This window comes from Primulina tabacum, chromosome 3 (assembly GCF_025594145.1).
Source record: "Primulina tabacum isolate GXHZ01 chromosome 3, ASM2559414v2, whole genome shotgun sequence".
Classification (NCBI taxonomy): domain Eukaryota; kingdom Viridiplantae; phylum Streptophyta; class Magnoliopsida; order Lamiales; family Gesneriaceae; genus Primulina; species Primulina tabacum.
Window position 1 is genome coordinate 8,077,455 of NC_134552.1, and position 16,956 is coordinate 8,094,410.

General features: G+C 36.4%; 3 protein-coding genes across 3 annotated transcripts; 2 read left to right on the forward strand and 1 right to left on the reverse strand.

Moving 5' to 3' along the window:
* Window positions 1–4,643: 4,643 nt before the first annotated feature.
* LOC142539867 (uncharacterized) lies at window positions 4,644–6,059 on the reverse strand. The gene has a single exon (XM_075645608.1). It carries the CDS (start codon window positions 5,926–5,928, stop codon window positions 4,801–4,803), a length of 1,128 nt encoding a protein of 375 aa, XP_075501723.1. The 5' UTR covers window positions 5,929–6,059; the 3' UTR covers window positions 4,644–4,800.
* A 1,785-nt stretch (window positions 6,060–7,844) lies between these two features.
* Window positions 7,845–14,140, forward strand: LOC142539868 (pumilio homolog 23). Its single transcript, XM_075645609.1, has 10 exons — window positions 7,845–8,220; window positions 8,326–8,689; window positions 8,927–9,226; window positions 9,577–9,738; window positions 10,620–10,763; window positions 11,147–11,266; window positions 11,527–11,712; window positions 12,019–12,167; window positions 12,734–12,916; window positions 13,505–14,140. The coding sequence occupies exons 1-10, from the start codon at window positions 8,096–8,098 to the stop codon at window positions 13,848–13,850; spliced, it is 2,079 nt and encodes a 692-aa protein (XP_075501724.1). The 5' UTR covers window positions 7,845–8,095; the 3' UTR covers window positions 13,851–14,140.
* Window positions 14,141–15,124: 984 nt separating this feature from the next.
* LOC142539869 (putative carboxylesterase 1) lies at window positions 15,125–16,424 on the forward strand. The gene has a single exon (XM_075645611.1). The coding sequence runs from the start codon at window positions 15,231–15,233 to the stop codon at window positions 16,257–16,259; it is 1,029 nt and encodes a 342-aa protein (XP_075501726.1). The 5' UTR covers window positions 15,125–15,230; the 3' UTR covers window positions 16,260–16,424.
* Window positions 16,425–16,956: the final 532 nt, after the last annotated feature.

Here is a 16,956-nt window from a genome sequence, read left to right on the forward strand (position 1 = left end):
GGAAAGCCCTGTTGATTCTTGGGTTATGGACTCGGGAGCTTCGTTTCATACAACTGGTGATCGCGATGTATTTGATAATTACATCGTTGGCGATTACGGAAAAGTTTTCCTGGCTGATGGAAAACCCTTGGAAATTGTTGGTATGGGTGATGTACGGATGAAGATGTCAAATGGATCTGTCTGAAAAATCAACAAAGTCAGGCATGTACCAAAATTGACACACAATCTGATCTCGGTGGGACAGCTGGATGATGAAGGCCACAATGTGACCTTCGGTGATGGTTCTTGGAAAGTGAACAAAGGAGCCATGGTTGTTGCTCGAGGAAAGAAAACTGGAACACTGTATATGACTTCCAGTTGCAGAAACACATTAGCAGCTGTGGATGCTGGAGCCAATTCAAGTCTATGACATTATAGACTTGGACATATGAGTGAGAAGGGAATGAAGATTTTGGTGTCAAAAGGAAAGCTACCAGGATTAAAGACTGTTGAACACCAACTATGTGAAAGCTGTATCTTTGGAAAGCAGAAGAAGGTGAGTTTTTCAAAAGGCAGGTAGAGAACCGAAAGTAGCAAAGTTGAAGCTGGTTCATACTGATGTATGGGGACCATCTCCTGTGACATCCCTTGGAGGCTCGAGATACTATGTCACATTCATTGACGATTCGAGTAGAAAAGTTTGGGTTTATTTTCTGAAAAATAAGTACCAAAATTGACACGCAATCTGATCTCGGTGGGACAGCTGGATGATAAAGGCCACAATGTGACCTTCGGTTATGGTTCTTGGAAAGTGAACAAAGGAGCCATGATTGTTGCTCGAGGAAAGAAAACTGGAACACTGTATATGACTTCCAGTTGCAGAGACACATTAGCAGCTGTGGATGCTGGAGCCAATTCAAGTCTATGGCATTATAGACTTGGACATATGAGTGAGAAGGGAATGAAGATGTTGGTGTCAAAAGGAAAGCTACCAGGATTAAAGACTGTTGAACACCAACTATGTGAAAGCTGTATCTTTGGAAAGCAGAAGAAGGTGAGTTTTTCAAAAGGCAGTAGAGAACCGAAAGTAGCAAAGTTGAAGCTGGTTCATACTGATGTATGGGGACCATCTCCTGTGACATCCCTTGGAGGCTCGAGATACTATGTCACATTCATTGACGAGTCGAGTAGAAAAGTTTGGTTTTATTTTCTGAAAAATAAATCTGATGTTTACGAAATTTTTAAAAGGTGGAAAGCCATGGTGGAAAATGAGACCAACTTGAAGGTGAAGTGCTTACGGTCTGACAATGGTGGAGAATATGAAGACGATGAGTTCAAGAAATATTGTGCACAGAACGGGATCAAGATGGAGAAAACCATTCCTGGTACACCTCAACATAATGGTGTAGCTGAAAGGATGAACATGACCTTGAATGAACGCGCAAGGAGCATGAGATTGCATTCTGGATTGCCAAAATCATTATGGGCTGATGCTGTTAACACTGCCGCATATCTGATCAACAGAGGACCTTCGGTACCACTGGACTACAAAATTCCCGAAGAAGTTTGGAGCGGCAAAGAAGTAAACATTTCTTTCTTGAAAGTGTTTGGATGTCTATCCTATGTTCATATTGATTCAGCAAACAGAACAAAACTTGATTCGAAATCAAAGAAGTGCTTCTTTATTGGTTATGGAGATAATGAGTTTGGTTATTGTTTCTGGGATGACCAAAATCGGAAGATCATTCGGAGCAGGGATGTAATCTTTAATGAGTAGCTTCTGTACAAGGACAAGTCAGACATTGGAGCTGGAGATGAATGTCCTGAAGTCAAGAAGACTGATGAAGTGCCATTAACATATATTCCCGTGAATGAATCGAAAACCAGTAACCAGGAAGATGGAGAAGAAACTGCACAAGATGATGACCCACAAACTTCGGTGATTGAACTCGGGAGATCTTTGAGAACCATTAAACCACCTGAGAGATACTCCCCAGCACTTCACTATATTTTGCTGACAGACAAAGGTGAACCGGAGACCTATGAAAAGGCAATGCAAAATGATGATTCAACCAAGTGGGAGTTGGCCATGGAAGATGAAATGGATTCACTGTCATCCAATCAGACGTGAGAGTTGACAGAACTTCCGCAAGGCAAAAAGGCGTTACATAACAAGTGGGTGTACCGATTAAGGCAATACTTGTTGTGAAAGGCTTCCAACAACGGGGAGGAATTGATTACACCGATATTTTCTCTCCGGTGGTTAAATTAACCACTATCAGGACAGTACTTAGACTAGTGGCGAAGGAAGACTTACATTTGGAGCAGTTGGATGTAAAGACTGCGTTTCTTCACGGTGACCTAGATGAAGAAATTTATATGAAGCGGCCACAGGGCTTTGAAGTACGGGGAAAAGAGAGAATGTTGTGCAAACTTCAGAAGAGCTTGTACGGTCTCAAACAAGCTCCAAGACAGTGGTACAAAAAGTGTGATGGATTCATGAGTGAAAATGGTTTCCTAAGGTATCAAGCTGATCACTGCTGTTATGTGAAAAAGTTTGACGGTTCTTATATCATACTACTGCTATATGTAGATGATATGCTGATAGCTGGAGCTTGTCTGGAATAAATTGATAAACTCAAGAAAGATTTATCAAAGGAATTTTCCATGAAGAATTTGGGTGCTGCAAAGCAAATCCTTGGAATGAGGATCTTAAGAGACCGGGTGAATGGATTCTTGAAGTTATCTCAAGAAGAGTACGTGAAAAAGATGGTTAGCAGATTTAATATAGATGAAGCTAAATCTGTGAGTACTCTTTTGGCTAGCCATTTCAAACTAACCAAAGCACAATCACCATCGACGGAGCAGGAGCATGCTTATATGAATAAGGTTCCTTATGCTTCTGCTGTCGGAAGCCTCATGTATGCAATAGTGTGTACAAGACCAGACATAGCACATGCAGTGGAAGTTGTGAGCAGGTTTATGAGTAATCCAGGAAAGCAACACTGGGAAGCAGTTAAATGGATTCTCAGGTATTTGAAAGGTATTGCTAGTTGTTCTTTATGCTTCAGGAGGTCAAAATTGGGCTTACAGGGTTTTGTCGATGCCGATATGGGTGGTGATCTGGATGGCAGGAAAAGTACTACTGGATATGTGTTCACATTATGTGGTACAGTTGTAAGCTGGGTATCTAAGTTGCAAAAGATAGTTGCGCTTTCAACTACTGAAGCTGAATATGTAGCAGTTACAGAAGCTAGCAAGGAGATTGATATGGTTGAGATCCTTTCTGAAAGAATTGGGTCAGAAGCTTGAAGATAGCACATTACACTGTGACAGTCAGAGTGCTATTCATTTAGCAAAAAATCCTGTTTATCATGTTAGGACAAAGCATATACAGGTTAGGTACCATTTCATCAGATCAGTGCTGGAAGATGGAGTCTTGATATTGGAAAAGATTCCTGGAAGTAAAAATCCAGCTGATATGCTCACGCAGACGGTAACCATTGACAAACTGAAGTTGTGTTCAACTTCAGTTGGACTGCAAGTATGAAATCATGTCTTCAAGTGGGAGAAATGTTAGGTGAGAAGGTGCAAAGGGCCACGTTCTTAAATGGTGTAAAGAATACAAATTGATTTTGCCAACATTTGTCAAATTTGGTTGGCGGTGGCTAGAAGTTGATTGGCCATTTCATGCATGGAGAGCTCTATAAATAGAGCTCCCTCCATCTCAGTTTAAGCATCCCAAAACAAACAAAGCAATTACAAAGCTTTGTAAATAAGAGAGAAAAAAAAGAGAGAGTGTTTTTTTTTGTTCTCTTGTGTGAGTTAGAGAAAATAACCAATTCCATATCTTTGGTTGATCTGTTGCTGATCACCGAACATCAATTCTGTCGGTCATATTTCAAACTATGTTAGATATTTTCGTAAAAATATAGTTCGATAAAGTTCACATTTTTTTTGTTTAGATTTAGATTAGACAAGTGAGAAATAATTGCACTGGACACCCTTTACAATGTGGGACTTGAATATAATGTTATCCTATTTCCTTTCGCGATACCGACTTTACCTTAACCGCGAAGCAGGTCGTTGTCATAATTGTTATGGCAGATTAGTTGTATTTGAGGTCTGTGGAAAATCTCTGGAATTTTTTTTCTTTTTTTTTTTAAAGTCACAACCGATAGATGAAAGAGGGGTCAAATTTATATTCTGGACAAGTAAACTCTCAAATTTCGGTTTATTTTCTTATTTGATATTTTTTTATGAACACATAACCTGTCTCTAATCTTTCACCAACTCCGGGAGACGAACTAGTTGAGGTGAGTCAGGTGACATACATTGATTTTTTTTATATATTTTTTAGAGTAAAACGAAGCTTTTTCGATAAAGACAAAATGAGCACTGTTAGTTGGTGGCTTCACTCTTCAACTAAAATTTATCATCTTTCACACTCTCCCATTATATTATGCACATATATTTCTACATTTTTTTTTTCAGAAAATTAAAAATGAAACCAAATAGCACATGATTTCCTTTATTTTCTAGTGTGAAGCTTTCTGTCATGTGTGTCACTATCAATCTAAAACGGAGAAATTGCATCATTCATGAAAGTTTCATACATAATTATCGAAAAAGGAAAGATCATAAGCTTTAGCAAATGGTCGAGATTACTCATATAAACTCTGTATATAGCAAAATCTATAACTTCAAAAACATTCAAAACAAGAAAATGACAGAAAACGTGCAAGAGATCACAAATTAAACCGCATTGCTGCGTGACAATTATTCATATTTTCACCCTTAATTCATGGAAACAGATCGAGATCACGGGCTTTGATGAATTTCAGGAACAGTTTGATGAAATCCCAAGCAACCCAATATCCCTTGTCTGTGTGGTAACAGATTCTTCTTCCTCATTTCCTCGAACACGGTTCTTTTTACACTGTGATGAAATTTATGAGCTGAGATCGGCGGCACTGATCTTCTCCTGCTCGATTCTGATTCACCACTTGCAGTTGAACTAAAACTTGATTCTGTAAATTCATCTTGATCATGGGTTTTCCTCAAGAACGAATTTTTCTTCTTCATCTGATCGTTATCTGTTGCCCAGCTTTCTGATGCACTTCTGAACAGCAAAAAGTCCTTGATCTTCCATTTTTTATGCCAGAGTGAAGAGAAAGACGAAGCAGGAGAGAGTGAAGCCTTGTCAGAACGATGATTCTCAGTGGGTTCTTCGTTGGATAACAGATCAGAAACTCGAAACGGGGATAAAGATCTTGTCCCTTTGTGCGTGGAACCTGTAGGGTGATTGGATGAATCGCTTAATATTTTTTCTCTTCCTCTTTCGTCGCCATTTACGTTTTCTCGAATGTTTGATTTTCGCGTCTCATCCAAGGCTGCAGCAAAGGGGTCGAAATCTTTCTTCTTCCCGTGGCGCGATGTGAATGCTTCGACGATCAGTTTCGTGGGCGAACGAGGTGATTTCGGAAAACCCGAAGCCTTGTTCTGGTTGTAAAGAAACCCAGGCGGCGGCTTTAATGGTCTGATTTTTCCCCCATCAAAAAGCTCGTCAGCCGATAAAGAACACCTCTCGAAATTTCCACTGGAATCGAACTGAAAGTCTGTACCTCTGAAATCACCATCCTCGTTGCTGCTGAAGTATTCATCTTTAGGAATTCCAGGTTTTTCTTCCCAGTAGAAAGGAACTGCCGACGACGGAGAGCACTTGTCGTCCCCCTGGAAATCTTGGCGGCAGAAGGCCGAGCCCCGTACGGGACTGCTGGGGGCGCTGTAGAAGAAGGTAGTGCCGAGGCTCTGAGGGCTAGAAGGGGAGCTGATGTAGGACGAAACGCAGGGAGAGTGGAAGTCGAAGGGTACAGTTGGAGATGGTGAAATCACTTCCATTTTGATGTTCTGCTTCAGAAGTGAAGTGGGTTCAGATTTATAATCCATCCTTGGAGAGGAAAGTGGTCACGAAGGAGAGGCAGTCATGGATATTGAGTTTTATATTCCAAAAATGTCTTTTTTTAAATATTTTAGAGAAATAATTTTTTTATTAAATTAAATAAACTGGTGGAAGAAAATTAAATAATGAATCTTTTTTTTTTCGAAGCAATCATTTTTATTGAATCATAAAGATTTTGTCCATAAATATTTTTTAAAAATTTATTTTAAAATAATATATATTAGATTTCTAATATAACAAGTAAAATAATAATACTGCCTATAAAAAAACGACATTATTTGTTTTTTTTTTCCTTTTCGAAACAAATCTATATTCGTCGTAATTTTACATGAATGTTATATATAATTAATAAATATAATAATAATAAAATAAATTAAAATAACATACAATGCGCATATTAATACAATCCCAAAAAAATAATTTGGAAAAAAATATGATTCTAAAAATATACAAATTCGCACCTAATACTCTAATACTGAATGGTACTTGGCTAACTTTTTTGGCACAATTCACTCACTCGTTTACCTATTTTCTCTAGGAATGTGAAGCAATAATGATAAAGATGCTGTTGCAACTATTTTCTACACTAATTAATTTTTTAAAATATTCATGAGATCGTCTTATGTTATATTGACTGATATTAATTTTACGTGATTATATTCCATTGGTGTAACTCAATCTCCACCATATTTTTTTTTTATTATCATCATTATTTCTTTCCCCTAATTTTTCTAAAAAAAAATTGGGTGTGGTCAGCCATGTACAGCTGCAAAAGTAAATAAAATATTGATTATGAATAATTGAATATACATATATCATATGCTGTGGCTGCGGATATTATTGACCCCATACTCACGTTTTTTATAGCCTTTTTTTTAAGGGAAAATTTTATTTCTTAAACAAAATATTAGAAAATTTTCAAGATTGAATGAATTGCATGGATATCTAGTTTTATTAACCCTTTTTGGGTTTCCATTGACCATTTTTAATTAATAAATTAATAATAATGCAAATCAAAAATGGAAATGATTGATAAATCTAATATTATTAATAAAACAAGAGAGTTAGGAAAGTCTTTTTCTTAATTCCAAAAATATCATTTCATACATTTAACTTTAATAATACATATTTAGTTTTGTAGAATGTGATTAAATTTTCATGTTTTATAACTGTAAAAAAAATCATCTTATTGAATCTCATGTGTGATTTAATTTTGTAAAATATCGTAACTAAGTCAGAAACTTTCGGTTTAAAAATTTTGTTAACTTTGTGTGTGTCAGATTACTAATATATATTTATTGAGTAGGTCTACAGTGAGACGATCTCATGAATCTTTATTTGTGAGACGGATCAATCATATCGATATTCACAATAAAAAGTAACACTCTTAGCACAAAATGTAATACTTTTTCATGGATGATCCAAATAAAAGATCCGTCTCACAAAATATGACATGTGAGATCGTCTCACACAAGTTTTTGTCATATTTATTATGTTACACACAATGTGTGTACCTTGTTGAAAATTATTGTTGGAACAATAATAATAATAATAAGTAAATTAATAATTACAACTCTGATATTCGGATAAGAAAATTATACCTCACCAGTCACCCGAACCGAACCCAATGAAATGCAATTATTTGAGTAGATGAGATAATTAGTCGGGTTTGGATAGTACCCGGCTAATCAATCGTGTCGTATCGGGTAGAAAAAAATTTACCCAAATAATCCGACCAGGTTTATATAATACCCAGCTAACTTTAATCGGAACGGGTAGAAAATGTCTACCCGAATAATCTTATCGGATACCTGACTACCCGATTAATTAAGGAAAAAAAAAACACACCAAATTGGGCTTGATGTCTGGGGTACGGCCCATTAATAAACCTGAAGACCCAAAGTATTATCAAACCCTTCGTTTTCCAGTATTTCATCCACAGCAACGCCCATCGCTGGTCGATTCCTGGACAGTGGACGGATGCTGATTGAGAATTTTTTGCCTCCTTGGTTCGAGTCCCTCGATTTCACCTAACAAAGCGCATCGCTGGTTCGCTCATCCGCAGTGTACTGCGTTGGGTTCACGAAGGCATCTCTCCGGTTGTGTTACTGAGGGCAGCTTATTGGCTGGTGAAGTTACAGTTACTCAAGAAAGATGAGGAAAATGGGAAGACAAGAAAAGAAGAGAAATGTTGCAGGTGGCTCGCGTGCTGCAACCTTCAAAGCTAAAAAATTTACCGAGGAAAAAACAACCAACACACCACAGACATTATTGATCAGGTTTTGAATGCAATTATATTCGATGCTTAAATTTTTATTTTTCTGAAATGGATTGTTGTGCGTGTGTGAACGATTTGTCATCTATTGGAAATGCTTTTATTGTAGAAAGTTGGTTGACCCAGAGACAACAAAATACTTCACCGAGATATCAAATGTGATAGAAGGAACTGAGATTGACCTAGAGCAGCGCTCAGCTATTTGTGGTAATGCTTTGGAAGAAGCTAGAGGAAAAGAGCTAGAACTTGCAACTGATTACATCATTAGCCATACCATGCAAACTCTTCTGGAAGGCTGTTCTTGTGACCAGCTTTGTTCTTTTCTTCAAAGCAGTGCGAAGAAATTTTCACATATTGCCATGGATAGGTCTGGCTCACATGTTGCTGAATCAGCCCTCAAGTCTTTGGCCATGCACCTTCAGGATGACGACACTTATTCTCTTGTTGGGGAGACGCTAACTGCATTATGCCAGGTATATTTACTTAGATCATGATAACAACGAAACTATATTTTGTTGGGAATAATGTGAATTTGGATATGCGTTAAAAGCAAGTAGCAGCTGGCTCTTTTACTTGATTTTTTCGTGTCATCCCATCAAAAAGTTTTAGCTTACAGATGATAGATTATTTTGCAACAATTGGGAGGAATATATGGTTTTGTATGGTGAAATTTTTATTTTTTTTCTCCACTTTTCCTTCATTTGTTCCAGGAAATTGTGGTCAATGTTAGTGATGTAATGTGCAATTCTTATGGATCTCATGTTCTGCGGAGATTGCTTTGTTTTTGTAAAGGAGTTTCTGTGGACACCCCGGAGTTTCACAGCACAAAGCCGTCAGTTGTTCTGGCTGAACGTTTGAATCTGAGACCCTCCAAGTTGGAGGGTAATAATTTACAACAGCGCCAGTCGTTTCCTGATCAACTGACATTTCTCATATCAGAAATGTTGAACCCTTTGAGAGTGGACATTGCAACCATACAATTGAATCCTTACAGTAGTTTGGTTCTTCAGGTATGTTTGAGCTGTAATTATAACATTTGCCACCCAATCATTCTGTAATTTAAGTTTTTTTTAATGCACGCCAATTTATTTCAATCTACTCCATGGTTGGTGAAAAATATGGGGATGAGGGTTGATCTATCCTACAAATTGAGAAAATGTTTTTGTGTATCATGTTCTGTTGGACGCATTAATACATGTGTAAGTCCTACGTAAAATACAAATGACTCATATTTTTGAAGTTCTATGGTGCACAGGAATATCTTTTCTTGTTGTAGCATAGACTAAACTGGGGATGGGTACGAGACCTCGTAGTGTATATCTGTGAACTTGTTTGTGTATTAACTGTACTGTAAATGCAGACCGCTTTGAAATTATTAGCTGGAAACGAACCGGAGTTGTTGCGTATAATTCCCATTCTCCTTGGCTGCAGTGCGGACAAAGACTTGGAAGGAAATTTAATAGAAGCAGGAAAAAAAATTCTACATTTGGTGGAAGAAAATGCTTACAGCCATTTAATGGAGGTGGGGGAGCTTATAAAAATCATTTATGTTTTGCATTCTTGATATGATTTTGAATGCCCATGTTTCATCATAGATACAAGTTCTGATGTTCAGATATTATGTTTTTTTAATACTGCAAATATCTATTTTCATAAAGGTGCAACTCAAAGTAATGCTATCTGTCATTTTTGTCATAAAAAAGTCTCGCCTTTTATTGCATAACTTAATATCATATTGGATAGGGAATTGAATATAAAAAGAATGGGAATTATTTAACCTAATGAGGATTGTTCAACTGAATGACCTTTGTTTGACCATTAATTTGAAATTTAACCTTATCAATTTTTACCCTTTGTTTGGTCTTTGTATTTCATGTATGTTTGAAGGTCATTTTGCAGATTTTTTTTGAAAAAATGGTCATAAATAAAAAAAATGTTCGACCAAGGTCATTTTTCAAACTATCGTGAAAAGAATGTGATGCCTTTTCCCTACAGGAATCCCATAAACAGTGGTGACAGGTTCACCAGTTGTGACTATTGTTGATTGTATGGCTCTTAACTTATTCTCAAAACTTAGCACTCGAAAGTGGTGATTGAATATCGGGATTTCATAGTTATGTTCCCAAATTGTCGTTTTAACAATGTTTACTGTTTAGACCTAAATGGAGTTGGGAATAAAGCACGTGAGATTTAAAATGGAAATGAACTTGTCTCCGCCGGATGAGTAGATCTAAAACAAAGCTTACTTGTATTTGGAACTGAGAATGAAGCACATGCAGAACAGAGTAAACTTTAAAATGCATAAAAGAAAATACAAGATATTGGGGGAACTGAGAACAGTGCACTACTTTTTTCTCTGAAATATTTTATTTGAATTGTTAAGACTTCAAGTCCCTTTTGCAGGTTATATTGGCAGAGTCTCCTGATGGCTTATATAACCAAATATTCACAAAAGTTTTCAAGGCTTCTTTGTTCAAAATGTCATCGCATCCCTATGCTAACTTTGTTGTGCAAGCATTGGTGTCCCACGCCAGAAGTCGTGAGCATGTACGTCCAAACTTCATAAAGCTTATTTATTTATTTGGGCTTTTGTACTTGTCTAATTTTTATATGCAACATTTATCTATAATATGGTTTAAGTAAAGTCTCTTCTACCTTTATTTGAGCTGCGGTGGCATCTTGATTAGATTGGCTTGTGTCATATATTCCCGTGGTCAAAAAGTTAGCCGCTATTTTGGTTTTCAGCTAATTCTTAGTTTGTATGCACTTGCATTTTTCAGTTGAACCTTTTATTCCTTGCAGGAGTAAACTGTTAAGTTTTTAGAAATATTTTATGTACCTGCAAATAATTTTAAATTGTCGCCCCTTGATTACGATTTTTGGCTGATTTGTTTGGCAATTAACAATTCCTTGGTCTTTGTTCTATCCAGGTAAAGGTAATTTGGGAGGAACTAGGCACGAAGTTTAAGGTTCTTTTCGAAATGGGTAAGTCAGGAGTTGTTGCGGCTCTTCTTGCTGCTAGTCAAAGACTTCGGGTTCATGAGCATGAGGTTTCTAATTCCCTCATTTTCCTTTTTTATGTTTACTTGAATTCACATTTCTATATCCTGTAAATGTTAATATCATCTATGAAAACTTTTATTTGATAAAATAATCAGTGAAATGAACCTTTTATTTAGGTTAACTTTTGATCCCACCCTTCTCTGCATCCCTTTTTAGTTTTAAATTAAATTTCCTTTGTTTTTCTGTTTTGTTTTTTCTTTGTCATTATCATTTAATTGTTGACTATTTTTCAACATCATCATGGCAGTTTTGTCAGGCCATTTCTGATGCTGTGCATAATGCGGATGAGCCTTCAGTGTCCATCATTCCGCGGATATTGTTTCTTGACAATTACTTCAGTTCTAATGTTAAAGACAACTGGAATTGGCCAAATGGTGTCAAAATGCAAGTTTTAGGCTCTTTGATTCTGCAGTCAATTTTCAAATTTCCAAGTGTATGTGACCTTTGCTTTCCTTTTTACCCAACAATAGTGTAGCTTTGAAATCCAGTAACTTTTCAAAATGTCCATTCAACCACTTATTCTATGGGAATTAACTTTTCAAGAGAAAAATCCACCAATTGATGCAGTTATTATAAGAAGATTTTTTGGATAACGGCACAAGTGTGCTAGATATCCTTTTATATTCTTTTCGGATTTTGCATGTTTTTTATTTGCAAGTAAGATACTTTATTTGTGGCAAATCTGGTTCATTTTGTTGCATGTGTATTTATTATCAATCGCATTGCTTTCTTTATGTAGGAATACATAAAAGTATATATTGTTGCCATTGTATCCTTGGAGGTTAACCATGTTCTTGAAGTATCAAAGGATCCCACTGGTAACAGGGTGATCGAGGCCTTTCTCAACTCAAATGCTTCGTCTAAGCAGAAGCGGAAGCTAATCATAAAGTAAGATTTAAAACTGTCTGTAGTTACACCTTATTTTCAATTGCTTATCTCATGCATGCCGTTGTGCTATTAAATCCCATGCTGTGCCTGGAATAGCTATGTGAACAGTGTGTTAAGCTTGCATATTAAGACAGAACAGTTTTCTGCTACTGCAGAAATTAATTGGTAGCTGCCTGATAAACTTACATTTAAAAACAAAAAGTATAATGCTATGAGTAAATTGGATTTTGAATCTATCATGTAGCGTTATTTTTTATTGTCTTTCATGTTAGAGGATAGCATGCAACCTTTGATGTTCATTGTATGGATTTGACAGAACACTTGCCATTAATTTATTAGTTCACAAATCACAATATTAGACATTGCCATATCAGTTTCGTTACATGTTGATCTTTTTCATGACCTGTCATTAATTTTAAAGAAGTAAGCGTGCTGTGTATTGACCAAAAAGTAAGACTCTGTATTTTTGTTATAGTGTGTTTAAATTGCATTCATAAAGGGTATCACAGACTTATGTTCAATAGTTTCTACTAATGCTCTTTTATGGATTGCACCAAAACTTGAAGGCTTCAAGGACATTTTGGAGAGCTTTCCGTGCATCCTTCTGGTTCATTTATAATTGATAAATGCTTCACTGCGAGCAATATATCTCTGAGAGAAACAATTGTATCAGAACTACTACTTGTCCAAACAGAGCTATCCAAGACTAAACAGGGCCCTTACCTCTTGAAGAAACTTGACCTTGAGAGGTAAGTATACTTTCCATTTCTCATTGGAAGTGTTGCTCAACTTTAATATTCTCCAAGCTTTAAACGGATATTAATAATTAGGTGGTGCAAGAAATTTGATTAAAAATAGACTTCTTGTTTTTCATCCCTTAAATTAGATTGTGCGAGCCATAAAACTTGTTTATTTGAGCAAAGTAAAAAAACTTCACGGGACTTCAACTAAGGGAGTGAGTATGTTTTGAATGAAATTTGTCATATAAAATTCATTATAAGATCCACTGTCACCGCTTTCAGCATATCAAGTTGCCTACATGGGGAGAAATTGTGTACGATGATTATAGGTTTCTATGATGTACTGAATAATTTTTCCTCTGGCATTTTTTATTATTATTTCCCCTTTTGAATTGTCCAAAGTAACACATCATAACTTACAGATTGTTTGATTTTTTATATATATAACAATATAAATTCCTTGGTAATGTGTTATTGGTGATTGATGAATTGCCCACCAGGAATTTTTCTTGTTTTCCAGAGGAACTCCATAATGAGTTTTGTTCTCTACTTTTATCAGTTAACTGATATATATTACTGTTCATTGCTCACTATTAGATTTGCAAGGCGCCCGGAACAATGGAGATCAAGTCAAGCTTCTAAAGTGTCCACTTACAAGGATTTCCAGGCAGCATTTGGAACAAAGGAGACACAGTCATCCCGAAGCTCTAACTTTCTGGCAGATTCAAGTCACAAGTCACAACCAGAAACATTAAAGGGCATGAGAAACGAGATCAATACTTTTTTCTCTTCAGGTTCCCCATTTTTGGCTCACCAGGGTTCCACTAAAAATAAAAGGTCATTCAATAAGCGGGTGACAGAAAGCAATGGGTTTCCCAAAGATGGCGTTGCCGATGATTCTTTCAGAAGAAAAACCAAAAAGATCAAAATTAGAAATGGTTAGTAGTTTTATTAAGAATGTAGCGTGTGAGAATTTCTTGGCACGTAGAAATCATCTACTGGTAGAATGAGAATTAAAGGTGTAAACTATGATCTAAAAGGATGAAATTGCGAACAATATATCAGTATCTAATGAAAGACTAGTCCAGCAGTTATGCTCCACTGCTGCGTGATGTTTCCTTCAGTAATCCGATGGAGGATCTCATGATTGCATTCACGTGGCACAAGAAACCTAGTGATATTGAGTGAAACTTCTTTGTAGGAAAATGCTCCAAACTTTTGTGAATTCAAAATGACTTGTTCTGTGTTGGATTGATCCGCTTGGAGGTTTGATTCAGTAGCTTGTATTTAGCACATTGTATGGATTATTTTCTTTCGCGTGCAAATCTTCAAGTATGTGAAATTCTATCCACACTTGCCGAAGAGGGTATTTGTGATTTTGCCAATAGGAACATAGTTGCTTGTGCCTGGTGTTCGCATAATCGCATTACCAGCACCAATACCAGAACATAAGTCACCAACAATCATTGGCGGGGCTTCACGATTTGGCAAAAGAACTGAACTTGACACTTTTCCTGATAAGATTTGAATGTGATGAAGGTGTGGTAATGAGATTGATACAATATTTGATTCTTGTATGTTCTTTCCTTGCAATCAACCCGAAGCAAGTGGCGTCATTTGATTCCTTTTTTGAATCGTAATATTATCTTGGTTAAATTAATTGATATTTATGTGAATAATGATTAGGAAAATGTATTTTAAAGTTTCAAAATGCTATATATTAGATGCTAATATAACATAGAGTAGGTCTCTCGTGAGGCGGTCTCACGAATCTTACTCTGTGAGACGGGTCAATCTTACCGATATTCACAACAAAAGTAATATTTTGAGCATAAAAAATAATATTTTTTCATGGATGATCCAAATAAGATATCTGTTTCACAAAATACGACCTGTGAGACCGTTTCACACAAGTTTTTGCGTATAACATATATATATATATATATACTACAGTAATAGTATTTGTATAGATATAATTATGAGCCTAAATTTATTTGTTGTTTTTTGTTTCAAGACAAATCTGCATTCATCAAAATTTTACATATCTATGTAAAAAATGTTTTTCAATCCAATTTTTATCATTCTATAAAAAAAATGAAATAATTAATCCAATATATAGTTCCATTATACATATATATTTATAAATAGTAATAATAAGACAAGGACATGCGAGGTAGAAAGCCAGTAACTTTATATCTCCGGCTTCACATGGTCCATAAAAAAATTCAACTTAATTATTACTTTCCCCACATTATCGCTACAAGATTTCTCAGTTCCTTCTCCAACACACGTTCTAAATCCTTATCAACTCCAATTCCTCACCATGTTTGCTGGTAAGAATTCCCCTCTCCTCTTACTGTTAACCTACAGTCTTCATTTACTACTTACCACATCATTTGCTGCAAACTCCGCTAATGATCAAATCCTATACGATATTTATCCCTTCATAAGAGTATACAGAAATGGTACCATTCAGAGATTCATCGGACAAGGTTTTCTTCCTGCATCAACGGATCCAAGAACTGGGGTTCAATCCAAAGACATAAGCATTGTGAAAGAGCTCAATATTTCTGCCAGAATTTACCTTCCTAAAAACGCTAACCCAGGCTACAAAATTCCACTCCTTGTATACTATCATGGCGGTGGGTTCTTCACCGAATCCGCCTTCTCTCCAAATTACCATCACCATCTGAACTCACTCGTCGCGAAGGCTAAAATTATCGCTGTATCAGTTAATTACAGATTAGCCCCCGAGCACCCTCTTCCCATTGCTTTTCAAGATTCATGGTTAGCACTGAAATGGGTATTTCATCACTCCAGTGGGAATGGTGGTGAGCCGTGGCTGACAAAGTATGCCGATTTTGGGCGTGTTTATTTAGGTGGAGACAGCGCAGGTGGCACCCTTGCACACCATATGGCAATCCGGGTCGGAATGGAGAAATCGGATCCTGGTGTAAAAGTTAACGGGATGTTTCTCAATTGTCCATATTTTATGGGGAAGAGGCTGGTTGGGAATGAATCTGCGGATGCCAATGCAAGAAAATCCTTGGAAGCAATCTGGTTACATGCATACCCGAATACCACAGGGCTGGATGACCCGCTGGTGAATCCGGGTATGGATCCGGGCCTCAAGATGCTTGGGTGCAAAAGGGTTTTGGTCTATGTGGCTGGAAATGATGGCTTAAGGTTTAGGGGTTGGTATTACATGCAAGTACTGAAGAAAAGTGGGTGGAATGGGATTGTCAAGGTTGTGGAGGTCAAAGGGGAAAACCATGTCTTCAGTGTGATCGATCCCACCACCCCCAAAGCCATTGCAATGCTCCAATTTTTGGCTTTTTTCCTCAACCAGTGACGGGATTTGGTGTAAAGATCACCCTAATCAAAGACATTGCCAATGTCCGCAGTCTTCTATTGTATCCAAGTTAATGCAATAAAAAAAATGGTCATGTTTGATGGGTTCGTGTTCATGTTATCCCAAGATTTTCCCTTTTGATTTATATATAAACAGTTTCTAGCACGTATAATGGTTGATTTGTCGTTCTAATTGATGAATCTACAATATTGGTTGCGTTAGCTTAGCTCCAAACAAGTTTAATTTGACAGGACAAACTCGAATATATGAGTAACATCGATCATTATGCTTTTCGACATTGTTGAGTACGACATAGTCGTTCTTACTGTCAAATATTCTTCCACATTTATTTATGAATCTTTTCGCGGATTTTTGGATGTTCCGGAACAATTTTGAAAAAGTTTTTCGATAATTATCTTGCAAATTATAATACATCTTTTTCTTATAGATATGAAAAATGGGATTTTGTTATTTTGTATTTATTATAAATACTAATTACTCTGCACACGTGATGCGTGTGTGTATAATCTTTTTTATCATTATCGATATTCTAAAATGAAATTTGACAAATTATGATTAGACTAAATTGATATTTGAACTATTGAAATAAAAAAAAGTGCTGTGTTGAAATTTAAAAAAAAACAAAATGTAATATTGGTATCGTATAAGAGTAAAGTTGAAAGAAAAAATTGTTATC

What these genes read in the sequence shown, in the direction of transcription:
- LOC142539867 (XM_075645608.1), bottom strand. Translation starts at nt 5,928, where the DNA reads ATGGATTATAAATCTGAACCCACTTCACTTCTGAAGCAGAACATCAAA.
- LOC142539868 (XM_075645609.1), top strand. Translation starts at nt 8,096, where the DNA reads ATGAGGAAAATGGGAAGACAAGAAAAGAAGAGAAATGTTGCAGGTGGC. An exon ending in ACGCCAGAAGTCGTGAGCAT is followed by an intron (nt 10,764 to 11,146) that starts GTACGTCCAAAC and finishes TGTTCTATCCAG; the next exon opens with GTAAAGGTAATTTGGGAGGA. An exon ending in AAGAAACTTGACCTTGAGAG is followed by an intron (nt 12,917 to 13,504) that starts GTAAGTATACTT and finishes GCTCACTATTAG; the next exon opens with ATTTGCAAGGCGCCCGGAAC.
- LOC142539869 (XM_075645611.1), top strand. Translation starts at nt 15,231, where the DNA reads ATGTTTGCTGGTAAGAATTCCCCTCTCCTCTTACTGTTAACCTACAGT.